This window comes from Panthera leo, chromosome A2 (assembly GCF_018350215.1).
Source record: "Panthera leo isolate Ple1 chromosome A2, P.leo_Ple1_pat1.1, whole genome shotgun sequence".
Taxonomy (NCBI): Eukaryota; Metazoa; Chordata; class Mammalia; order Carnivora; family Felidae; genus Panthera; species Panthera leo.
Window position 1 is genome coordinate 51,098,426 of NC_056680.1, and position 26,897 is coordinate 51,125,322.

At 46.6% G+C, this 26,897-nt stretch overlaps 1 protein-coding gene across 1 annotated transcript; it reads left to right on the forward strand.

Annotated features, from left to right (window-relative positions):
* Positions 1–17: 17 nt before the first annotated feature.
* Positions 18–26,866, forward strand: TTLL3 (tubulin tyrosine ligase like 3). The gene is given in 16 exon segments (XM_042910465.1): positions 18–2,331; positions 2,504–2,595; positions 4,369–4,534; positions 4,676–4,773; positions 5,894–6,022; positions 7,397–7,511; positions 8,252–8,350; positions 9,595–9,790; positions 13,012–13,160; positions 16,462–16,705; positions 17,854–18,289; positions 23,064–23,236; positions 24,629–24,740; positions 24,743–24,776; positions 24,779–24,862; positions 24,865–26,866. Coding segments are annotated over 16 exon segments (2,658 nt in total). The 5' UTR covers positions 18–1,892; the 3' UTR covers positions 24,957–26,866.
* Positions 26,867–26,897: the final 31 nt, after the last annotated feature.

The following is a 26,897-nucleotide window of genomic DNA, read 5'->3' on the forward strand; positions in this document are numbered from 1 at the left end:
TTGGGGGATGGGTAGTGAAAACTAATTGTGTAAATTGGTGTATTGAAGTGTTTTCATATTCACAAATCTGGCAGTCTATAGTGGGTGTATTTATGGGAGGGGAGGGGGTTTGGGAAAAGTTTCAGAAGGGTTAGCCTTTGAGCTGAGCTTTCAAAAGAGTTTCTTCCAAATCACCAAAGAAGTCTCGAGGTAATGTTAAAGGGAAGAGGGATAGAGGTGGGAGTAACCTGAACAGCTATCATCCCTTTTATGACATTACCTCTGTGACCTCCCCAACTGCTGCCTTACAGAATTAGGTGTGCCCTCCTCTGGGGCACATGGCTATGTTCTAGCTTTGCAGTAAATGTTAAAGATGCTCATGGTGAAGCTGGATTTTCACTAGAGTATGGCAGCTGCTCACACAACCCTCACAGGACAGCATTGCCAAGGTGAGCCAGCCATTTCTCACAGATCTATCTCCCAGGGTCCAGAGCCCCTAAAACCAGGTTTGAGGCTGAGGAGAAAGAACAGACTGGATGGTTGCCAACAGCCTGCCACCTTCTGGGGGCATTCCTTTTGGGAAGCCCAGTCTCCAACCAAGGGAGGTTGGGAAGAGTGATCTCAGGTTGAGGTTGGCTGGACAGTGAGGTTGAGGATCCACCTTCATTGTACTGGCAGATCTACCCCGTAGTTAACAAAGCTGGGTTCTTAGACCCGAGTACTCTTACTTGGACTCTGCTTGAATGAGCACTGCTGGAGTTTGTACCTCAAATTGCTCCTTTGGTACTTTTGTGCCTAATAGGTAACCCATCTGAGTGATAATGTGTACTTATGTTAAATAAGAGTGGGGTTTTGGAGTCAGACCTGAGTTCCATTGCTGGCTGTCCTGTGTGATTTTAGGCGAATTAACATTTTGGAGCCTTATTTATGTCACCTGTGACCTTGGAAGATCATACTTTGCCACAACCTCCAAAAAGGTTAAGTCTGCAGTCTGGAGGGCTGTGGCTGTTAACATTTTTTCTGTGGTTGACTCAAACAATAATCTGTTTTCCTATTTCTGAGTTGGTGGTGTGGGGTGGGGGCAAGGGGGAGATTGTGCTGCACTCTGTACTTTCCCATTGTTTCCCCCATATACTGCCCTGGCTTTCAGATCAATCCCCAAGGGCCTTACCCTAGGCCCATTCGCCTTGCTCTGTAGATCTGATCCAGTTTCACTAGGCTCCAGCCACACTGGTTGCCTTTTAGTTCCCAGGGAAGGTTCTTACCCTCCTCAGGGCTGTTGCTGAGACTTTCCTCTCCCTGGAATACTATTCCTTTTCTCTTCCCTAGCCAACTCCTGACCTCCTTTATGTTGTGTAGTCTTCAGCTTAAATGTCACCTCTTCAGAGAGGACACCTTTGCCTTCTCTAAACTTTATCCCCTTCCTGGTTTCAGTTTACTGCTTGTTGATTGCCCTTATCATACCTACAGCTGTTTTATTTCTTTGTTGCTTGCTATTTTGTTTTCCCTCCACTGGGCTGTAACCCCCATGAGGTCAGGGGTCACCTCTAGTTTCTTCTTCCAGTCTCCAGCACCTAGCTTGCTGCCTGCCTATCACGGTTGCTGTCTATAAATACTGTGGAATGACCCAAACCACAGGAACCATGACCCTGAAGTTAACTGGCAGTGCGGTGCTCTGTGCTTCCACCTTCGGTGAGGTCCGGATTTTAGCCCGCTGGAGGGAGTCCGCAACCCACTACCTGAGCCCTGATTGTGCCCGGGGAATGGTTTCCAGGGCGACAGCAAACAGAGGGCGGGGCCTCGGAACTGAGGGCTTCTCTCCAGCCTCCGCTGGGCCCTCCCCTGAGTAGAGGCGGTGTGCAGAGGGGAGGCGGGCTCTCGAGCGCCGGGACAGCGCTTGCCGTGAGCGGCGCATGCAGGGCCCCGGCGCCTCCCTGCTTCTGAGCGTGGGGGAGCTGGGGGCCGCGCCACGGGGTTCTGCTGCCTGGTTCTGCCGGGAGGGCGGCCCGGTGTGCAGCTGGCGGCGGAAGCCGCAGCCTACGGAGTCACGCACCAGAACCTCCGCCCCATGGCTGTGTGCGCACCACACCGAGTTCCAGCCTCCCGAGAAGCTGCCGGGACCTGGGCCTGCCTCCGCCCGTCCCGAGGGGGCTCGCGCAGGCCGCAAACGCGGGGCCGGGAGGCCCGCCGCTGCGCGCGGCCTAAGCCGCGCGTTCGAGTTGCCGGCCTACGGCATCCACGCGCAGAGCACCGCGGATCTCTGCCGTTTCAGGTCCCCGCACACCTCGGCCCTGGATGATGCCCAGTCACAGGAGGATGAGGCCCGTTGCGGCCTGCCCATCCTGGTCGGAGGTGGTGGAGAGGACGAGACGATTTGGGGTGGGGGGAATGAGGGGTCGGGAGAAGTGCGGAGTGTGGGTATACGGATGAAGGGTGGAGAAAGGAGTGTGGGAGTCGGGAGGCCTGGAGAGACACTAGGCCGAGCTCCCAGGCTGCCCCATGCCCACTCCGCATCTTTCTGCAGGTTCCCTTGTCCTCTGGCGAGGATTCTCCAAGGCGTCTCACCACATGGGCCGGCTCAGAAACGCCAGGATCCACGTGGAGAGAGCTGTCAAGGTCGGAGGGGGCTGGGGGGTGCCTAGAAAGGGCCCTGAGAATGGCTTAATCTGCCTCTCCGAACTGTATTCCTTCATTCTTTAAAAAGAAACGAACAAAACCAAAAACCTTGATCCCACACCCATCTTAAAATATTCCCAATTCTTCAGTACCCCTTCTTTGTGGAATTGTCTAACTTATTTACCTGGGATTCACCACTCAGCTCTTAGCCCTCTGGTTTCTAGCCTTAACCCACTCCCATCCGTCCCAGTCACTCTGACCTCCAAGGAGCCAAATCCAGCAGCCCCCTTTCTGTCTTAATCTTGGTCTGGTGCCTTGTGTCACTCTACACTGCTGCCCCACATACCCTTCCCCCTTGGCTGTCTGCACACCCCTAGTTTTCCTTTCTCCCTCCCTGGGTGCTAATTTTCAGCCTTTGAAGGCTCTACAGGGCTTTCCTGGTTCCCTGGATCTCTCTCCACACTGATCTTCTTGGCTTTGGATCCAGTCAACATGCTGTGCCCTCTACATGCCCTTGTCTCTCTTTTGACTCCACACTCCTTAGATCCATCCCCCTACTTGACATGTCCACCCAGAGAGAATTTAGAAGCATTTCAAACCCATGCCCCAAACCATATTCTTGATTTTCCTGCCTAAACGTGTCATCCTCCCTAATCTCCGGTCTTCCTGTCTCCGAGTTCTCAAGCCAGAAATATGATCTTTCTGTTTGTTCACCCACACATCTAGATAACCATGTTTTGTTCTTGTTTTTGTTTTTAAGTAAACTCTCTGCCTAGCATGGGGCTGGAACTCACGACCCTGAGATCAAGAGTTGAGTGCTGTACTGACTGAGCCAGCCAGGCACCCTGCTCACCTACTACACATCTAACCCCATGAGCAAAACCAGTCATGTCTATTTCCAAAGCGAGTCTCCACTCTGTCACCTTCTCCACATCTTCACCCTCATTCTAGAATGCTATTGTGATTTTTCTCCTGCCCAAACCACGACAGCCTTCTAACTGGTCTCCCTGGTCCCCTCTCCTGCCTACCCCTTTCCCCTCCATCTGTTCTCTGTATAGCAGCAAGCCAAACTTATAAAGCCTCCAAGCATATCATGTCCTCACTTTGCCTTTATTGCTTCATGCTACCCTCAATATAAAATTCAAGTCTGTTCAAGGCCTGCAGGCCTTCCTCAGTCTCCTGAAGCTACCACTACCTGCTTCCTTAGGAGCTCTGCCCTCATTTTCCACACCCTATCCTCCCTGGCTTCCTTCCAGTTTCTTCTGATCTCTGTTCGGCCTCAAGACCTTTGTACATGCTTTTCCCTCTGCCTGAACTGCCGTTTGCCTAGTTCTGTACACTCCTTCTTACCGTTCCCATGTATGTATTTCTAGTCTCTCTAGGTCCCTGTTGAGCATCCAGTTTTGGGAAGCAGCCAACCTGGATTTAAATGCTTTTTCACTTAATTACTCTGTGGCCAAACTATTCAACCTCTCTATGTCTCTGTTTCATAACCACTTAAATGGGGATAATAGCATCTATTAAAAATACATATTATTAATAATACATATAAGCTAAGCAGTGCATAGTAGGTGCTCAATAATTGTTAGCTATTACCATTATAATTGTTACTATGCATATTTATTTCTCTATGTGTTTATAATTTGTCTCTCCTATTAGAACATAAACATTTCCTGAAGGCAGAAACCAGAACTGTCTGGTTCACCACTATATCCCATATGTCTGGCACTTGGATATTACTCACTGAATAAGTATCCTTCTCTCAACTTACAGCAGAAGAAGATCTTTATGATCCAAGGCCGCTACCCAGTGATACGGTGCCTCTTGCGCCGGAGAGGCTGGGTGGAGAAGATGGTCCATCACTCAGGCACCACCCTGCCGCCACCCCAGAAGGATCTGGATAGCTCAGTAATGGGTGATAGTGACACCACTGAGGGTGGTGAGCCATTCCCTCCCTTTCCACAGGCTGCCCCTCCTGAGTCCCTTTCCTTTGGTTCCCTCTATCCCAGGGTTGAGACTTTGGTATGGGCCTATGGAGCAGGGACAGGGGCCTCACCAGGCCTGGGCTCTGCATCCACAGAGGATGAAGACGAGGACGAGGCGTTTCGGCCACCACAGCTGTTTGACTTTGATGATTTACTGGAATTTGATGATCTAGATGGGACACATGCTCTGATGGTGAGGGCCCCGGGGGCTGGCAGTGAGGGACTTAGAGGGAGAGCAGTAGAGTCCAGCTGGGTCACCTCAGAGAAGTCCTTTCCTTCTCTGGGCTTCAGTTTCCTCATCTATAGTAAAAACTGCTTCTATAAAGCCTGGATGCGCCAGCAGAGTGGTGAGGGACACAGTGGGGCTCAGACAAGGCTGGCCTGGGATCAGAACTCTGCTAGGTTATAAGCCAGCATAACCTGCCCACCTAGTAATTCCCCCTTCCAAATAAAACCCCCTTATTTCACATCCTTTCTCTGCCCTTGGCAAGCGAAGGCTGGAAGGAAGTGCCTAAAAAGCTCTGAAAGGTGCTGATATGATGGTATGGAGGTGAGGACACCTCTGTGTTGAAGTGAGGACACTTGGCTTTAAATCTTGGCACCACCACGTACTAAGCTGAACTATACCAAATTGTCGTTTTTTTATGTCAGAAAAAGTTGAACACTGGCAGTTTCATGTGGCTCAAGCCTGTGAGCTCTTAGATAAGTCACTTACCCTGCTTGTGCCTCAGTTCCCTCATCTGTGAAATGGGGATAACAATAGCACCTACTTCATGGGGTTCTGATGAGCATTAAATGAATTGATAGGAAAACCACTTAAAAAAAAAAAAAAAAGCACTTAGAACAGGGCCCGACACATGATGTCATTGCCTATTAGTAATTCTACCTCCCAGAGTTGTGGGAAGGATGAAGGAGGTAGAGTCCTGAGAGAGTCTTTGTCACACACTCTGTGCCCATCAGCTTGGAGTCACTGTCCTGTCACTGATAGCCATGGGCCAAAACAAAGGTGTGGCATTTGGTTGTGTGGCTCAGTCACTGCCTAGGGGCACCTGACCAAAGGAGTTCTGCCAGCCAGCCTGCTTTCTGCTCACAAGTATGTGCCCTGGAGGAAGAGATGTCTCTTCTTACCTTATACCAAGATGGAGTGTGGGCTAGAGGCCACCTTGGAAGCATACTCTTCTTCCATTCACACACGCACACATACACACACACCCACACACACCTACACACACCGGCTCAACAGAGTGAGGAGAAGTTTCTCAGGCCTTGTGCTGAGAAACACCAGCCTCCCCTGTCTCCTCTGCTCTCCCCAGTCCCGCATGGTTCGGAACGAGATCCCCTATTTCATCTGGACCACTCGGCGGGACGTGTTGGACTGTCAAATCCTCTCCAAGGATCAGATGATAAACCACTATGCCCGGGCTGGCTCCTTTACCACAAAGGTGGGTTCCCCAGGGGAGAGGGCATAGTAGCTTCTAACCCACTAGTCCTTGGGCTGGCAACCCCACTCCCTGCTTTCCTTGTCAGTAAGAGTTCTTAGGAGGTGGAGAGGAATATAGTTCAGTGAGATTTGGAGTCAGACAGGCCTGGGTTCAAATCCAACCCCTGCAGCATATCTGGCAAATGTACACATAATGACTAAGATAGATTCCGGGATCCAAACAGCATCTGGAGCCAAGAAAACACCAAATCCAATGACTGTGAACAAGAGACTCCTTACCAGTTAAGCAAGGGGTATCTGGCTGATGGATCCATTCGATCTTACCTGGGTTTATTAACAAGTGTTTTCACCTCTCTGAGCCTCAGTTTCCTCTTGTTTATTTTTTTATTTTTAATTTTAATTTTTATTCTTCATCCATTTTTTTTTTTTTTTTTAATTTTTTTTTTCAACGTTTTTTATTTATTTTTGGGACAGAGAGAGACAGAGCATGAACGGGGGAGGGGCAGAGAGAGAGGGAGACACAGAATCTGAAACAGGCTCCAGGCTCCGAGCCATCAGCCCAGAGCCTGACGCGGGGCTCGAACTCACGGACCGCGAGATCGTGACCTGGCTGAAGTCGGATGCTTAACCGACTGCGCCACCCAGGCGCCCCTCTTCATCCATTTTTGAGAGAGAGAGAACATAAGCAGGGGAGGGGAAGAAGGAGAGGGAGACAGAATATGAAGCAAGCTCCAGGCTCTAAGCTATCAGCACAGAGCCAGATTCAGGGCTTAAACCCATGAACTGGGAGATCATGACCTGAGCTGAAGTCAGATGCCCAACCCACTGGGCCACCCAGGTGCTGAGAATACCAATACCACCTATTTTGTAGGGTTCTGGCAAGAATGAAGAGCTTTATTATTAGAACCTACTAGTATGTTATTGGTGCGGGCTGGGAAGATATCCTAAAGGAGGCAGGTCTTTAAGAATGTGAAAGGATGGGGACACTTAGGTGGCCTAGTGGGTTAAGCATCCAACTCTTCATTTTGGCTCAGGCTTGATCTCACAGTGCTGACGGCTCTGCTCTCTCTCCCTCTGCCCCTTTCCTGCTCATGCTCTCTCTTTTTCCCTCTCTCTCTCAAAATAAATAAACTTAAAAAAAAAAAAAGAATGTGAAGGATGGATAAGAAGGATATAGGGCATTCTTGGCAGAGCAAACTGCATGGGCATACATAAGGAAATGGATGAGTGAGTCAGGCCTATCAAGTGCAGCAGAGGCTCTGAGAACATTTAAGCAGGGTCTCCCTGAGCTGTCTGGGCATGCGGCAAATGTGGGAAGTCCCTTGAGGTGCTCTGGGAAAGTCCCACTGTGCCCCCTCAGTGGCTAACTCCATAGGTGGGTCTGTGTCTCAATCTCCGGAATTTGCCGTGGTTTGATGAGGCTGATGCTGATTCCTTCTTTCCACGCTGCTACCGCCTGGGTGCTGAGGATGACAAAAAGGCCTTCATAGGTAAGGAGATGCCAGCCCCATGCCTGGACCCCCAGGCTAAAACCCTGGTTCGTGTTAGAGAGCAAAAGGCCTCTCTTTAGATGCTCTCATTCACTCCAGCCGACTTCCTTCTCCATTTCCAATCCTTATCTTCCCTAATGTGACTCCCATAATGAACTTCCTAGCTTGGTCAACCCAGACCTCCAGAAGAGCTCAGATAGCTTAATTTGTATTCTAAAGCAGGTTCTCAGAGTTGGTTGATTGGTTGAGTTTAGAGTCCACTGTATATACCAGGCCTGTGGCAAATTCCACTGGGTAGATTGGGTTCCAAACCTAGAAAAGGCTGTGGACTTTGGACTTCTAAGGCAGAGTAGTTTCCGACTTCAGAACATGTTCCAAGTTCAGGTCAGAATTTGGGTTCAGATTAGATGCTAGGTTTAAATTCATCTCCAAATCTGACATAGGTTTTGGGCTCAGGTCTGGTTCTCAGGCTAGAATAAGTGTCAAAAGTGTATCGGAAGGAACAGAAGGGGAAAATGAGACAACAGGTCTAGGCAAGATTCTGAAGGCAGTATATATGCCACATCAGATTCTAGGCCTGGATCTACAACTGCAACAGGAGCCAGGTTCTAACCCCAGAGTCTAGAGTCAGAAGGTAGTTAGGTTCCAGATCCAAAATGGGGCAGGTTATGATCAGGTTCCGGAACCAGAACAGGCCTGAGCCTAGGGGCTGAGCAGGGTATCCCCTGCCCCGGGAGCAGAGGACTTCTGGCTGACAGCTGCCCGCAACGTTCTCAAGCTGGTGGTGAAGTCCGAATGGAAGTCGTTCTCTATCCAGGCAGAAGAGGAAGAGGCCCCAGGTAAGTACTATGGTTACCTCCACTCCCTACCTGTTTCATTTATCCTTCCACCCATCCATCCATGTGTTCATCTACACATCTGTCTATGTATTAGCCACATCCATCTGCCCCTCCTCATCATCTTTCTTCTTCCCACCCACCATCCATACATGTACCCACCCACTTGTCCATCCATCCATCTACTCACCTGTCTAGTCCCCCACCCCCACCCACTGAGCTCACATTCACCCGCCCATCCATTTATCATTCATTTCCACACTGTTGATCTACTCATTCACCTACCTTCTCTCAGCTCCACACTCCTTATTGATCCATCCTCTCCTCGACCTACCTTCCTTCCCATCCTGCCACAAACTCATCTACCTATCTACCCACCTGCTTTTCCGTTCTCCTATCCACCATCCATGTATCCTCCACTCCACCCACTCATCTGTTCTTCTTTCCCAATCACCCACCTGTCTTCTGATCCACTTGTTAATTAATCCACTGCATCATCCAGCCATCCCATGGGCCTGGCATGTGACCAAGCAGTATAGAGAGGACAGACTAAGAAGACATGGTCCATCCCTGCCTGTGGGGAGCTCAGGTCTCAGATGAGGAAGAAGCAGTGAAACCATGTGCTTTTATGTGGTCTGAGGACCCCTTGTCCCTTGTGGCAGGGGGCAGGGGTACACAGAGAATCCCTTACTGCATGTTGGCTCAACCCATTGCCTGCCCTTTCTGTCTCTGAACTTAGTTCCTACCTCTGAGTGTCCATCCTATTATCCAAGGGCCTATCAGCCATGGATTCAGGAAAGTAGGGGGCAGCTCTACTGGATAGAGGAAAATTCCTGCCTCTTCCAGAAAGAGTTTTCTCCATTGCTGTCTCCTGGGTGTGTCAGGTGAAAAGAAGACTGTTGTGTGCCAGTATCAGGGACACAAGGGACTTATGTGTGTCAGAGGTCCCAGGAACAGAGAGGCTACAGGTGTGTGCTGGGGCTATATCCTGAGAGGCTTTGGGGCATTTAGGGTAGAACCTCAAGTGAATAACAGGTCCTGGAACATTGGGGCCAAGGGTGAGTACTAGGGTCACAGGTGAATTTAGAACAAAGCCTCAGGTAAGTGACAGGTCCCAGGACAGTAGAGGGTACAGGTGTATACTGGGCCTCAGGCAAATGACAGGCCTTAGAGCATTGGAGGCTGTGGCATATGTCAGGTTATGTGCCTTGCGTGTCAGATAGTGACAGGCCCCTTTCTGTCTTCAGGAGACAAGCAGCCCAAGAAACAGGAGAAAAAGCCAGCGACAGTGTCCCCAGAGTTTGTGGATGAGGCTTTGTGTGCCTGTGAGGAGCACCTTAGCAACCTGGCTCACATGGACATCGACAAGGGCCTGGAGGCGCCACTGTACCTCAGCCCTGAGGGCTGGTCCCTCTTCCTCCAGCGCTACTACCAAGTGGTCCAGTGAGTACCTCTGCCGCAGGGCTGCGGGGCCTGGGCAGGTTCCCCCTGGCCCTCAGGGGGCTTCTGTGTTCTGAGCTGATGCTCAGAGATAGACTCTCTCCTCCCCAGGCCTCCCACTTTTGTTTGCCCTGCCTCTACGTTCAAGAACCTCGGGGGCTCCCACTGCCTTCATGACAGGTTCCAAACCATTCTTCCTGAATCTTGGTTGACGTGCCATAATTACTGAGATCATGGCCTGTGCTGTCAGATAGTCCTGACTTTTAGCACCTTCCAAGCTCTTTGGCCTTGGCAAAGGTCATCTCTCTGAGCTTTACTTTTCACATGCAAAATAATGTCTGCCTCCAAGGTAGGATTAGACAGGATAATTTGTGTTATGCACTCAGTGTAACTCCCAGGATTCATTCACAAAATGAGAGTCTGTCAAGTCATTTGGGATTTATCCTGGAGGCCAGTGTTTCCCAAAGGATGCTCCATAGGATGCTTAGCTCTGTGGGACCTAAATCGATTTGATGAAAGAAAGGCTTTTGTGGTCAGTTGCATTTGGAAAACATCAGGTTAAACAAAGTTAATGAATTTAGGCTTCCTTGATGCAAGACTTTTCAGAACCTGTGGGTGGTGTCAACCTCCAAGAGACAGACTGTGCACTATATCCTGTACTTTTGTACAGCCCCCAGCCCCCGCCCTACCCCAAGCATCCTGAGAGGTTGTGTTCTCAGAACACACTTTGGGAAAAAGTTCTCAATCAGAGGAAGGGAGTTGAGTTGAGACGGGAATTCGATTCAGCAGAGGTGTGCAGGAGAGAGGAAGGGAGAAGCGCCCCCAAGGCAGGAGGGCACCCAGCATTTATTGAGCGCTTCCTGTGTGCCCAGCATTGTGCAAGTCTCCAAAAATGAAGTGTAGTCCCTGCCCTCAGTGGGTGTACAGCTCAGGTGGGGAGGCTTGCAGCAAGTCAGGTGGGAGTGCTAAGGGCCTCAGCTGGGGTGGTTTTAATAGAAAGGAATGGGCAGACTTAATGATTTTGATAGGGGAGACTAAAGAATTAATAAATGAACTTAGAATGAATGACATACTGAGCAAACCTTCATTATTGATAAATAATTTGTATCTGTTTTAAATGTTAGAAATTAAAAACTAGGTGACCCTATACTACCTTAACTACCAGAGAAGTATCAGAAAAAGCCCCTCCTTCTTAAACTAAGAATTCTCAAGACTAAGAACATTAGAACATGAGTCCTTTGTATTTCTAGATGTGAGGTAAGTTCTAGAGAGCCTTAGGCACTTCTCAAAAGTTGGGATTATGTAAAATATTACATCATATAAGGGTGCCTGGCTGGCTCAGTTGGTGGAGCATGCAACTCCTGATCTCAGAGTCATGAGTTCAAGTCCCATGATAGGCATAGAGCCTACCTTAAAAAAAAAAAGGTTTTGGGGTACATGGCTGTCTCAGTCAAATATAAATGCTGTTAACTGGTTCACTCACTGAAGTTATGGATAGTTAGCATTCATTAATTTATGCAGTACTTATGGCTATGTTTTCAACTGCTTTTTTTTAAGTTTATTTATTTTGAGTGAGAGAGAGAGAGAGAGAGCACAAGTAGGGGAGGAGCAGAGAGAGAGAGAGAGGAAAAGGGAGAGAATCCCAAGCAGGCTCCGCACTGCCAGTGCAGAGCCTGATGTGGAACTCAAACTCAGAAACTGTGAGATCATGACCTGAGCTGAAACCAAGAGCCGGTTGCTTAACCGACTGAGCCACCCAGGAGCCCCTGTTTTCAACTTTTTTAAAAACACATACATGGCTCACCAGCCAGGCTTTTATCAAGGTTGACTTCCCACAAAAACACTAGTTGCTTTTTTGTTGTTTGTTGTTAAATATAAAAATGGTATTGTTATGTCTAATGTACTTTTTCAAATGACACATGCCCTTGCCACCATCATATGACACTTCCCTGGGCCAAATCACAGGTTTATTAAGCAGATTCCCTATGCCATGGCCCACAGAAAAGTTTCCAGCAAACCCTCTGGAAATAGAAGATTTAGGACTTGAGTGTGAATTTTCCTAAGAGGCTATGCCTAGCCCCCACCATTTGGCTGTCTCTGCTTCTGGTGCTTTCCCATTGGGTGCTGCTGCCTCATTGTTAAAAGAGGTATAAGTTCTTCAAGGCTGCAGACATTCATAAGGCTAAGATGTAAAAAGGGATTAGCATCTAGTGGAAGCTTCCTTCCTATTCAATCAGAAGAAAAGGAATGGGAGAGTGTGGATGAGGCTGCCATCTAGTGTATTTCGTGACTTGGTTTAGTTCAGGACATTTGTGTCTTGTAGAGAACAGAGTCTGTCTTTGTCCATGAACTCTTATCTGCACAGCCCAGTTGCTGAGGCAGGCAACCATTCATCCACTCAACAGACTTGGGGAGTACCTAAAAGGTGTACTGCTGGGGGATGGGAATACAGCAGAATAGTGACTGTAAAAAATGTTCCTGCTCTCATGGAGCTTGGATTCCAGGGGAGGGAGACAGATACAATAACCAAATAAGCGTAGGTGTGGAGTGGTAAGTGATGAGACGAGAAACAAGCCAAGGAGATGTGTGATACAGATGTGCTTAGGAAGAATTAGACCAGGAAGGGACCCACCTATCAACTGGTGTTAGGTCCAGGTTTGGAGGAATATGAACCCCAAAAAGCACCTGTGGGTGGAGGGATCATACAGGACAGCATTTGCATTCTGACTCAGCCACTTAACTCAATATGAGGCCTTGGGCAAGTCTCTGAACTCTCCCAGCTTCAGTTTACACAGTAATACTTCCCTGGCAGGGCCATAGAGAAGATTAGTGATAATATATGTGAAACCCCTGGCACCATGCCTGGCACATAGTAGTGCCTCATCATCAGATGCTGGTGTGATTAAATTCAGCTGAAGGCAGTTCTATTGTAACAGAAGGTAGGTGGCAGAAGGTGGAATGTTGGAGTAGGAGGGCGTGTAATAAGTGGAATATCCCCCTTCTTTCATATTCTAGCATTCTCAGATGACACCCTAGGCCAGTTAGAATTTGGGGGTCAGCTTGAGGGTGGGATGGAGGTTTGGAGGAGACCTATCTGGCTCTCTCGGGGGAGGGTGTGACCTAGGCTGGTTGGACCATGGCCAGGGGGCTTGTGTTTCCTCTTGCCTTGTCCACCAGGCTGCCCCCAGACCCAGCCCTGCCCAAGTCCCATCATCTCCCCACAGCGAGGGGGCAGAGCTCAGGCACCTCGACACTCAGATCCAGCGCTGTGAGGACATCCTGCAGCAGCTGCGGGCTGTGGTGCCGCAGATAGACATGGAAGGAGATCGCAACGTCTGGATCGTGAAGCCGGGAGCCAAGTCCCGAGGACGAGGTGGGAGTCAGCCCCTGTTTCCTGCAACAGCACCCTACAGCCTGCGTCTCTAAATACAGGCTAGGGAGGTTAGTAGTGCAGGCTGTGTTGGACCCAAACTGCCTGGGTTTGAATCCCAGCTTTGCTACTAATAGCCTGTGTGATCTTGAGTAAGTTACATCACCTCTCTGAACCTCAGTTACTTCATCTGTAAGGGATGATAATAACTTCCTGTGAGGTGAGGATTAAATGAGGTATTGTGGCTAAATTTCAGCATGGTGCCTGGCACAGAGTAATCACCCCACAAACGTTGGCTGCTGTGATGACGATGTCATCTTCTCTCCTGCCCTCAGAGTTGGGTTAATGCTTTAGGTGTGTCTGGTGATACTCATGTGCAGTGGTCTGTCATCTATGGGCTCTCTGATTTGACCAGTGCATCCTTGTGAAGTATAGCACAGTGGTTAAAGTATGGATGCTGAGAGCCAGACTACATCAGCTCTGCCTCCTACTGTCTGTAAGACTTGGGGCAGGAGAGTCAACCTCTGTTCTACTTCATTTCATCATTCGGTAAATGGAGCCAATATTACCTACTCCAGAGGATAAGTGAGTATAATATGTGCTTTTACATAGTAACTGCTGTATATGTGCTATTATTTTTTATCCTGGCTGCTCAGCCCAACGTGAATGGAATTATAATAGGGGAGCCAACAAGTTGGGGTGGTGCATTAGCCCAGCCTTAAAAAACTGGTTAAGGACTCATGAGATGTGGAAAACAGACTTTTTGCACCAGACCCTCCAGATACTGAGTTTGTTCATGTCCAGGTGAAGCTGTTAAAGGTCCAGACACTGAGTGACATCCACATGTCACTTCAAAACCAGCATCTTGGTCTTTTCTTTTCCTACCTTGAAAATACTTGTGTTGTTTTTTTCTAATTATAAAAATATGTATTTATTATTAAAAAAAGATTAGACAATACAGAAATATAGAAAAAAGAAAGCAAAAGCCACTCTTGATTTCACTGAGATAACTACTGTTAACCTTTTGGTGTGTTTCTTTCTATACTTCCTTCCCTGCATTTGGGGAGGGAGAGAGTGAGGGAGGGTGTGTGTGTGTGCGCGCATGTGTGTTGTTTTATTAAAATAATTTTTTTTAACATTTATTTATTTCTTGAGAGACAGAGACAGAGCATGAGCAGGAGAGGGGCAGAGAGAGAGGGAGTCACAGATTCTGAAGCAGGCTCCAGGCTCTGAGCTGTCGGCACAAAGCCCGATGTGGGGCTTGAACTCATGAACCAGGAGATCATGACCTGAGCTAAAGTTGGATGGTCAACTGACTGGGCCATCCAGTCTCCCCTGTTTTAAACACCATATTATTCTGTAGCCTTCTTTTCTCATTTATTATATCTTTCCATGTCAGTATAACTCATCTCTTTTTTGCATCTTTCTTTTTCTTAATAAGTTTTGGACTTCATTTTAGTACATCTAGATCTGCTTTTTCTTTTTTTCTTGTTTTTAGCTTACTGTTATGTACACATTCAAGATACACAAAACTAGAGAGAATAACACAGTGAATCCCCATGTACCTAGCACCAAATTTCAAAGTTGTATCTCCATTTTTTAGAAAAGCTTAACTGAAATGCACATGTGATATTCCAACGAAAAGGTGTGAGCATACAACTCGACAAATTGTCACAAAGTGAACACACTTGTGGAAAGTACCCAGATTATGAAATAAAATACCTGTACCCTAGAGGGTCCCTCCTGGACCCCTCTTAGTCTCTATGTCTACAAAATGGTAACCCCTATTCTGATTTATAATACTATAGATTAGTGTTGCCTAGTTTTAGATGTTACATAAAAGTACAGTATGTACTCTCTTATCTCATTCTGTCTCATAGTTGCATACTTCACTCTTGTTTAGATGCACTGTCATGGATTTACCTAATCCATTTCTGATGGATATTTAGATGGCTGCCAGTTTTTTTCCTATTTATTGTTGATTGACTGCCGTTACAAGCAACACTATGATAAACATCCTGTGCAAATATCTTTTGGGCTTAGGATAAATTCTTAAAAATGAAATTGCTGGGTCAATGGACATGAATAGCCTTAATTTTTGGTTATACAAGGCATTGTATTCTTGGGAATCTTGGTGATCATTCTGGCCATTTGAGAAAGGATCTGGTTTGGGAACTAGACACAAGTTATTCTGTGCCATTGGCAGGTGATCAGTCTGCTTTGGGTGCCAAACAATGAAGGAATGAGATTGACTTGTGAGTATGTATGTTTGCAATGTGATTCTGATATGTATCAGCATTAAAATGATGCCTTTTAAGTATAAGATACTTAATGTCACTTGCATAAAAGAGATAAAATTAAGATAAGGCAATTATTTTCTACCTAAGAGAATGGCCAAAATAATCAATAGTGTTGGGTAGGATGTGGGAAGATACATAATCTCATATACTTTGCTGGGAGTGCAGACTGGTAGAACATCTTTGGTAATATAAAATGAAAAAATGTACATACCCTTGGAGCCAGCATATCTACAGCTAGGAATTTATTCTACAGGTAACTAATAATAGTGATAGGAGTTAACATTTACTGAATGCTCACCATGGGCCAAGAACTATTCTGAATCCTTAACATGTTTAGTTAGATGTATAGAATCTTATCAAACTGAGGCACGTAAAATCTTCCATAACTTGGAAGGATATCCATTGAACCTGGAAGCAACAATTGGCTGCCTATGGGAAAGAAGTATTTTTAATTGTATGCCCTTTGTACTGCCTGCTTTTATGTTTTATATTCTGTTAATTATTGGGAAAATCTAATCAAAGTCATATATGCATATGGTATTTTAAAAAGCCCAATATGGTTTGAATTTTTATGCGTGCATATATTACTTTTCAATTAAACAGAAGTGATTAATTAAAACAATTTTTTAATTAAAAAATATTTTTTAATGTTTATTTTTTTGGAGACAGAGCGTGAGTCAGGGAGGGGCAGAGAGAAAGGTAGACACAGACTTTGAAGCAGGCTCTAGGCTCTGAGCTGTCAGTACAGAGCCCCATGTGGGGCTTGAACTCACGGATTGTGAGATCATGAACTGAGTTGAAGCTGGACACTTAACTGACTGAGCCACCCAGGTGTTCCCCCCGCCTCCCCAATTTCTTTAATCTTTAGCAGATGCTCAGCTTTGCCAAAGAGAACAGGGTTCTGGAGAAGCACTCTTAAGTACTTGGCCCTATCAGTTCCATGGTCCCCTGGCCCTTACAGCCCAAGCCTGACCTGATCCCTGACCACCCTGTTTCCCCCGTAGGCATCATGTGTATGGACCACTTGGAGGAGATGCTGAAGCTGGTAGACGGCAACCCCATGATGATGAAGGACGGCAAGTGGGTGGTACAGAAGTATATTGAGCGTCCCCTGCTCATCTTTGGCACCAAGTTTGACCTGAGACAGTGGTTCCTGGTGACTGACTGGAACCCACTTACCGTGTGGTTCTACCGTGACAGCTACATCCGCTTCTCCACACAGCCCTTCTCCTTGAAGAACCTGGACAAGTGAGCCCCATCCCTTGTTTCCTGTGAGCTCCCTGTCTAGCTGGGGAGCTGACAAGCAACAGGTGGTTCCCCAGTGCAACGCTGGGCTCCACACACAGACTGCACACAGGCAGGTCCCCTATCCATCCAACAGATACCTACCAAGTGTGTTTTAGCATTTGAGATACAGCAGTGAACAAAACAAGAGCCCAGCTCTGAAGAGTTCACATTCCCGCACATAAGCTGGATATGTATGAAATGTGTCTGCCCATGTCCTACCCAACGCTATTGATTATTTTTGCCACTCTAAGTAGAAAATGGTTGTCTTAATTTTATCGTTTTTAGAACAAGTAATGTTAAGTATCTTATGCTTATAAGGCATCATTTTAATGCTGTTACTCATAGATAAGCAATGAATGTAATAAGTAGAATTATCTAATAGGTAATAAAATGATACATGTTATTAAAAAAAGACTGTAGAGCAGGGTCGGGGTGCAGGAGAAATGCGAGAGCAGAGAGTCAAGTCGCAGTATTAACTTGGGGGCTGAGAGAAAGTCTTGTTGAGCCCTGGGTTCAGATTCCATCTCTGCAGCTTCTAGGCTGTGTGACTTTGGTCAAGTGAAACCTCTTTATGCTTCTTTTTTCACATCTGAAGAATGGAGGCAGTATTATGAAACTCATAGCTGTCGGTTACTGAATGCTGCGTATGTGACAGGTGCTAAGTGTTTCATGTATATTATCTCAGTCATTCATGAAAACCCAGTGAAGTGGGTACTATTACTACCCCATTTGACAGATGTGAAGGAGCATTTGGGTGAAAAGATCTCACAACTAGTCGGTGGTGAAGGTGGGACTTGAGCAGTTTGACTACAGGGCCCATACTTCTAACCCACCTTACCTTCCAGGAGCTGGAAGGGTTAACTGAGACTAATGTACATAATACTGTGGCCCCATAGGTAGTGCCCTCAAAGGGATAAGACTGGTTCTGGCCCTAGAAGATTGTGGTGGCACCCAGATCTTTGTCCTTCTTGTCTACCCTAGCTGAGCCCTATCTCAAGGTGAACAGTCCAGGGTGGCCCAGGGCTGGTTCCAGGGTTTGCCTGCCTTCCCCGCATTTGGGTGGGAGAGGCACAGGGAGTCAGACCTCAGCTTTCTGCTTTTTGCCCCAGCTCAGTGCACCTGTGCAACAACTCCATCCAGAAGCACCTGGAGAATTCATGCCATCGACACCCGCTGCTGCCCTCAGACAACATGTGGTCAAGCCAGAAGTTCCAGGCCCACCTGCAGGAGATGGGGGCCCCAAACGCTTGGTCCACCATCATCGTGCCTGGCATGAAGGCTGCTGTGATCCATGCCCTACAGACCTCCCAGGACACTGTGCAGTGCCGGAAGGCCAGCTTCGAGCTTTACGGTGCTGACTTTGTGTTTGGTGAGGACTTCCAGCCCTGGCTCATTGAGATCAATGCCAGCCCCACCATGGCCCCCTCCACGGCTGTCACCGCCCGGCTCTGTGCAGGTGTGCAAGCTGACACCCTGCGCGTGGTTATTGACCGGCGGCTAGACCGCAACTGCGACACGGGAGCCTTCGAGCTCATCTACAAGCAGGTGAGGCTGCTGGGCCTAGGCAAGACCCCAGGGAGTCTGTCCCCTCTTCCACGCATCCCTGTAGTGAAGCACAGGGCACTGTAGTCAGACAGTCCCAGTTCAAGTTCTGGTCCTGCCATAGTGACTCAGTACAGCCACTTTTCCTTGAGCCTCCATTTTCTCATCTGTAAAATCAAGATGCTGTTACCATCTTTCTCATAGGGTTTGGGAGGGTGAAAATGAGTTAATATGTGTGGATCATCCTTATGATCCAGTAATTGCACTAGTGGGTATTTACCCAAAGAATACAAAATCACTAATTTGAAGGGATAAATGCACCGTATGTTTATTGCAGCATTATTTACAATGGCCAAATTATGGAAGTAGCCTAAGTGTCTATTGATAGATGAATGGATAAAAAAAATGTGGTATATACAGTGGAATATTATTCAGCCATAAAAATGAAATCTTGTCATTGGCAACAACATGGATAGATCGATCTAGAGAGCATAATGCTAAGTGAAATAACCCAAGAAGAGAAAGACAGATACCATATAATTTCACTCATGTGGAATCTAAGAAACAAAACAAATAAAGAAAGGGGTGGGGGGGGAGACAAACCTAAAACCAGACTCTTAACTATAGAGAACAAACTGATGGTTACGGGGGGGGGGGGGGGGGGGGGTGGGGGGGGGTGGGATGAGTGAAACAGGTGAAGAGGATTAAGAATACACTTATTATTTTTTTTTTTTAATGTTTATTTATTTTTGAGAGAGACAGAGACAGAGTGTGATTGGCTTAGGGGCAGAGAGAGGGGGAGACACAGAATCCGAAGCAGACTCCAGGCTCTGAGCTGTCAGCACAGAGCCGGACGTGGGGCTCAAACTCACGAACTGCGAGATCATGACCTGAGCCAAAGTCAGATGCCCAACCGACTGAGCCACCCAGGCGCCCCTAAGAGTACACTCATCTTGACGAGCATTGAGTAATATGTGGAATTGCTGAATTGCTATATTGTATACCTGAAACTAATATAACACTGTGTTAACTACACTGGAATTAAAACAAAAAAAATTAATTGTAATACAACAACAAAAATATACATGTGGATCATGTTTCTAGAGATGCATATAGCAAAATGTTAAAATGCTAAATGTTAAATGGCTTCAAATCCTTGCTCAATAACTATGAGCTGTGTGACTTTGAACAATTCCCTAACCCCTAGGGTTCTCCGTTTCCCCATCTGTAAAGCAGGACTGAACATAATCCCTACCTCATAAGGTTGTGATAATTAAATGAAGAGATAGGTAAAGCCCTTCAGAACAGCACTTGAACATCATAAATGCTACATGTTTTAGCTATTATTACTACCTAATAAGGTCCTCAGGTGTCTCATGATAGACGGCATCACTTATAATGCCTGGACATACAGTAAGAGTCAGTTAGTAGAAGCTGCTACTGTTGTTATTATTGTTGTTATTATTTTATTCCTTGTATAATAATTTTACTCACCTTGTTCCAGAAAGAGATTTGAGTCCACTTATTGGAATAGAATACAGTTTTTAAAAATCAGTCAGAAAACCAATTTCAAGGGTTGCTGAACTCTGCAATTTCTCATGGTAGTTAAATTCAATATCCTAATTCTAAGTATCGTTCTGATTAGGATTCGGCTTCTATTGGGGCACCTGGGTGGCTTAGTTGGTTAAACGTCTGACCCTTGATTTGGGCTCAGGTCATGAACTGGCTGTTGTAGAATCGAGCTCTGCATCAGGCTCCGCACTGAGTGCTGAGTGTAGAACCTGCTTGGAATTCTCTCTCTCCCTCTCTTTCTGCCTGTTTCCCACTCATACTGCCTCTCCCAAATAAATAAACATTTAAAAAAAAAAGTATTTGGCTTCTATCAGAGTTTGGCCATAGGTAGAGAACATGCTGATTACATGACCCAGGTGTCCTGGTCTTTGTCACAGTTACTGATCATAAATTAATATTGGCATATTGGTTTCAAAAAACAAATATAAGGGCAGGAAAATAAGACAAAACCAAAGGGGAAGGAAACATTCTAGCACAATGGTTCCCAAATGCTGGTTCACAGGCCAAAATCACCTGGCAAACTTTCCAAATGTACAGGAGTCAGGAAGCCCCACCCCCAGAGACTGTTCTGAAACGTCTGGCTTAGGGACTACACATCTGCATTTTTCAGATGTCCTAGTTGTCCCAAAAATCTTTCATAGCTTTTTTTGTTTTTGTTTTTAATTTTTATTTATAAAAAAAAAATTTTTAAGTTTATTTATTTTGACAGTGGCTGCACCAATTTATATTCCCACTAACAGCATACAAGTATTCCCTTTTCTCCACATCCTTACCAATACTTATTTCTTATCTTTTTGATAATAGCCATTCTAACAGGTGTGAGGTGATATCCCATTATGGTTTTGATTTGGATTTCCCTGCTGATTATGACTTGGAACACCTTTTCACGTATCTGTTGGCCATCTCTTTGTCATCTTTGGGAAAAATGTCTGTTCAGATCCTCTGCCCATTTTTAAATAAGACTATTTGTCTTTGCCATTGAGTTGTATGAGTTCTTTGTATATTTTGGATACTAGCCCCTTATCAGACATATGATTTGCAAATATTTTCTCCCATTGGGTAGGTTGCCTTTCCCCTTTGTTGATAGTTTCCTTTGCTGTTCAGAAGCTTTTTAGTTAGATGTAGTCCCACGTGTTTATTTTTGCTTTTGTTGCCTTTGCTTTTGATGTCAAATCCAAAAAATCATTGCCAAGACCCATGTCAAGGAGCTTACTGCCTATGGTTTCTTCTAGGAGTTTTATAGTTTCAGGTCTTAAATTCACTTTAATCCATTTTGAGTTGGTTTGTTTGTGTGTTACAAGGTAGTGGTCCAGGTTCATCCTTTTGCATGTGGCTGTCCAGTTTTCCCAACACCATTTATCGAAGAGACTGCCCTTTCCCCATTGAATATTTTTATGCCTTCTTTGTCATAAATTAATTCACCATTTATGTGTGATTATTTCTGGGCAGCTCTGTATTCTGTTCAATTGATCTATGTGTCTTTTTCTATGCCAGTACCATACTGTTTGATTACTATTGCTTTGTAATATAGTTTGTAGTCCATAAGTGTGATGCTTCCAGCTTTTGTTCTTCTTTCTCAAGATTGTTTTGGGGGCACCTGGCTGGCTCAGTTGGTAGAGTGTGTGACTCCAGATCTTGGAGTTGTAAGTTTAAGCCCCACACTGGGTGTAGAGATTACTTAAAAATAAAAATCTTAAAAAAAAAACATTGTTTTAGCTATGCAGAGTCTTTTGTGGTTCCGTGTAAGTTTTAGGATTTTTTCTTTTTGTGAAAAATTCCTTTGGCATTTTGACAGAGATTGCATTAAGTCTGTGGATTGCTTTGAGTAGTATGGATATTTTAATAATGTTAATTCTTCCAATTCATCAGCACAGAATGTCTTTCAATTTATTTGTGTCTTCAGGTTTTTTCATCAGTATCTTAGCTTTTAGTGTACAGGCCTTTCATTTCCTTGGTTAAATTTATTACAGGCTTTTGTTCTTTTTGGTGTTCTTTAATCTCTTTTAACCTAGAGCAGCAGCACTGTTTTCTCCCACCCCCAATAGTTTGTTGGGATCTTTTGAAGGGACCAGGTTGGTTGTTTTGTAGAACTGTCCCACATTCTGGATTTGTCTGATTGTTTCTTTGTGATGCTATTTAGCTTGTTCTTCTGTTATCTCAGTGTCCTATAAACTAGAAGTTGGGCCAAACAGCTTGCTAAGGTTCAGGTTAGACATTTTTGGCAAGAACACTTGAGATGTGATGCTGGGTAACTCATATAGTATCACAAAGCACACACTGTTGGTGTCTCGTGATTAGTGATGCTAAGTCTGGCCATGGGGTTAAGGTGGTAGCTACCACATCTCTCCATTGTACGTTGCATCCTCCCCTTTGCAATGATCAGTTACTTTGTAAAGTGATACTTAGGTGCACATGACACATTTTCCTGTCATCCTTTTCACTGACTTACTTTGATACCCAGTTTTGATTAATGGGGCTTTGCAGGAGCTCTGATATTTGTATTTTTTACAAGCTGCAAGTGATTCTGATAGATTCTAATCAGGATCCTTTGTTGACACAGAAAACACCTCACACTAGCTCAAGGTTAAAAAGGGGTCAATAGCAAGACACAGGGAGGCTGTCCTGGAGCCCAGCTGCAGTATGTATGGCTGGCTTAATCAGAACTGAACATTGTACAGAGGCTCCTCTTCTGGAACTCTTCCTCTGCCTCCTTCTGCAAATTTGCTACTTCATTCTCTCCATAGAATGCCTTCATTAATGCTCTCAGTTTCTCCTTCCCCATAATAGGTTCATGTAAGGCTGTAGGCAGGCTCCAAGCCTCTTAGCTATCTGGGTGACATAACTCAAATTCTGTCTGCAGAGAATCTGGCTTAACTCAGGAAGCTGTCCATCAGCAGTGGCTTATGGAGCAGAACCCTACACATTCCAGCAGGGGTTGGGAGAGCTTAGGAGGGCAAAGGGTAGGGGGTCCTAATAGAGGCATGACTAAGACCCCCTGACTCCACAGGGTTACTAATCCCAGGGGTTCTGTGACTTTCTAGGTACTGATTCAGGCTTCTCGAGCCAGACCCTTTAGAGAACAGAGATGGGCTCCCTGTTTCTCAACCCAGAAATTAATTCCATCCATCTCTGTCCTGATTCCTTCTGGGCCTAGGATTCCAGCACCACTGTCTGAACAGGCCTCATCTCCTCTTCTTTCCCACAGCCTGCCGTGGAGGTACCCCAGTATGTGGGTGTCCGACTCCTAGTAGAGGGCTCCACCATCAAGAAGCCCCTGGCAATGTGTCACCGGCGGATGGGGGTCCGCCCCGCACTCCCTCACCTGCTGACCCAGCGAGCCTCTGGGGAAGGCAAGGATTTGGGGACTGTTACTCACAGGTCAGCTCCTAGGAAGGTTGCTGGGGCCAGGAGCCTGGGGCACACTGAGAAGCCAGACTCCACTGCCACCACCTCGGCCCCCGGAAAGGGGAAGAAAGGCAAGGCGAAATGTGCCTCGGCCCTGGTCTACCCCAATCTCCGGAAGTGGGAACCCCCCAGCACCAGGATGGGCTGCATTTTCACCATGACCTTTGCTAGTGGGGACAGGCAACCCCACCCCTTGAACAGATTGCCATTGAGTCTGAAGAACCCCCAAGCCCTGGGTAAGACCATTCCCCCAAAACACCCCAAGGTCCCAAGGCAATTTCTTCCTGCTCTCCAAGCCCCTCCTAGCCACCTAGATTTGCAACCCCGCCGTAGCCCCACCAAAAAGACACCAGTAGCAAGTAAAAGCCATCACTTACAAAGTATTTTCTAAAAATGTGTGACCAAATGAGTATCGTTCCCTCCAAAATAGTCACCCTGCAAGGTAGTGGTACTTATTCACAGATTCCAGGACTCAGTCCCAGGTCCATCTCTCTTCAGAGCCCAAGCTTTTCCTGCAGCGGTATTCTGCCTTTGCCTCCACGCAAAGTTGCCTCTGGGGGAAAGGAGCTAATAGTTGTTCAGCACTTAACAACTTACACTGTGCCGCTACCCAACCAGCTCCTTTAGTCCTTACAACCTAGTGAGGTAGGTGCTATTATCCCCATTTTCCAGCCGAGGTATCAGGAAGTTTAAGGAAGCTGCCTGAGGTTGCACATCTCAGAAGGGGCAGAGCTGGGATGCAGACCCAGGTCTGTTGGGCTCTAAACCCTGTGTTCTTCCCATGGCCTCTGGAGGAGGAACTGGGAGGGCTCCATTTGCCATCTTACACCCCAGCCCTCCTCTTCCCCCACTCTCCACCCTCCACGCACACCTTGAGGGGCTGCTGATCAGCCTTGGGGCCTCCCCAGGCCCTCACGGCCCCTCTTGCTCCCACAGCCCCTTACCACTTCCCCAGCCTTCACACCAAGGCCGGGCTGCCTTCTCATGTGCTCCGATCCCAGGGGCGGGTCCTCAGACTGCAGCGCAGCAAGTTGGTGGGCTCTAAGGCCCTGTCAACCACAGGCAAGGCCTTGATGACTCTACCTACCGCCAAGGTTTTGATTTCCTTTCCACCTAACCCTGAGCTCAAGTTGGCATCCAGCGTCCTGAAACCAAGAAAGGTGGGCCTTGAGCCGTGACTCACACCCTGGTGGGCAGTGCTGAATACTGGGGTCAGGGCTGGAGGGCACAGGCAAGGGTAGCTCCCTGACTAGCTGGAGCCCCAAGGGAAGGGCTTTTTTCCTCAGAACCCCCTTCCTGAACAGATTTCCTGATCATCTCTTCCTCCCTCTTCCCCCCTTTCACACCGAGGCTGTTGCTCCCCAGCACCTTCATGGTCCCTGTCCTGGAAGTTCCTTGTGGCCTCTACCCTTCGAAGTTGGAAATCTTCCTAGCACCCACAGAAAGATCAAGGCCAAAGGCAAGTTCAAGGCCAGACTCTGTGACAGACCCAAGGCTGAGACATGCCTCATGAAGACAGCCTTCCAGGACCCCTGTCCTTGATCAGTGCATACCAGGGTCTAGGGAGCATGGGGGACGTGAGGCTACAGAAGCCCTTGCTTTGACCCTCACTGCCCCTATCCTGGATGCAGTGCCAAATAAAAAGGAGCAAGTGAAGTATCCTGGGCTTGGCTCCATTCCTATTGGAGGTTGAAGAGAGGGTAGGCTAAGGCCCTGTACCCCAAGGTCCAGAGTGAGAGCTATAGGCCATCAGCAACCTTCCACAAAGCAAGGGCCAGAATTCCCTCACTAGCGACAGATATGGGGCTTCCTATTCGGGGACTCCCTGACATCTCTGACCTTTGGATGGGGGGATAAGCCTCACTTTATAGATGAGGAAACTTACAGATGAATCTGAATGAGAGACATGGCTTGCCCAAGATCATATGGCAGTGAGAAAACTAGGACACTGTCAGACTGCTCACCACTGGGAGATCCCCAGTCTCCAAGCCCAGGGGAGAAGCTGGGCTAGCAGCAGAGTGACATCTAAGGGTGTTAGATTTATAACGTAAGATGAAAGAAGGATGAACCTTGCCTAAACCCAGCCCTTCTCCAGAGGGAGTGGGTCTGTCCCTTCCTTAGCAAGGGGCCATGGTTGCCTAAAAAGGAAATATCAGTAGTATTTTAGTATTTCTTAGTTGTAGTGGGTTGAATAGTAGTCTTCCCTACACCCAAAGATATATCTGCTAGGAAACTGTGAATAACTTTATTTGGAAAAAAAGTCTTTGTCAATGTGATTAAGTTAAAGATCTTGAGATGAGAGTACTCTGGATTATCCAGGTGGGCCCTAAATCCAATGACAAGTGTCTTTATAAGAGTCAGAAGACACAGACACTGAAGGCCGTGTGAAGATGGAGGCAGGCTGGTGTGATACAGCCACAAGTCAAGGCTTGGAGCCACCAGAAGCTGAAAGAGGAAAGGAAGGATTCACCCCTAGAGGCGTCAGAGGGCACAGCCCTGTTGACAACTTGATTTCAGACTGGCCTCCAGACAGATCTATGACAAAATTGATTTCTGTTGTTTTAAGCCACTCGGGTGTGGTAATTTGTTATAGCAGTCCTAGGAAACTAACAAGACTAGTCAAGTGGAGATACATATACTCTGATCCAGCAACTCTTGCATAACCGAACCAGGAAATGCATACAAGTGAGTTTACACCACTGTTGTGCCAATAGCCGAATGACCTGTCTGTTAACAGTAGAATGGATAGACTGGTGTGGCCATGCAGTGGAATTCAAAGCCACACCATACATCACAGATGCATCTCACAGCGTGGAGCAAGAACAAATCACAAAAGAACATACACAGCATGACTCCATTTATGGAAACACCAAAGTCGGGCAAAACGAAGCATATTGTTTAGGGATGCATATGTATGTGGAAAACCTTAACAAGACAAGCAAGGGAAACTCCCATGTCAGGATAGGGTTTCCAACCTAGGATGAACAATAGAACCCCTTGGGGAACTTAAAAGATTGATGCCAGGATCTCCGGCCCAGACTGCTTAAATTGGTATCTTTGGGGTGCAGAATCACAGGGAGGGTACGGCGCTTTTTTAAAGCGTCCTGAGAGGGAGGAGGAGGGGGTTCTACTGTGGGACCAGGGTTGAGAACTACTGCCCTAATAAGGAATAAGAGGCATGTTTCTGTTTCGTGCCCTGAGTGGTGGTTATATGGGTGTCACTTTGTAATTCTTTAAATCACAGAGATGTTTATGTACTCGTTGTATGTTTGATATATTTCAGTTTTTTACTATAAAAGATCTGAGATCTTCATTTCAATATGAAGTCCCCAGAGTAGTCAGATTTATAGGGACAAAGGAGAATGGGGGCTACTAGCGGATGGGAAGTCAGTGTTTAATGGGGCAGAGCTTCAGTTCTGTAAGATGATGTGATGATTGCACAACAGTGTAAATGTACCTAATGCCACTGAACTGTTCGCTTAAAAATGGTTAAAATGGTAAATTTTGCTATGTGTATGTTACCACAATTAAAAAAACAAACATTTCCTCCCAGCTAGAATTGGGACAGAAACAGCCAAATAAAAAGACCACATATTGAACTCAGCAGAAAGCGTGCTCCATGATACTCACTTTC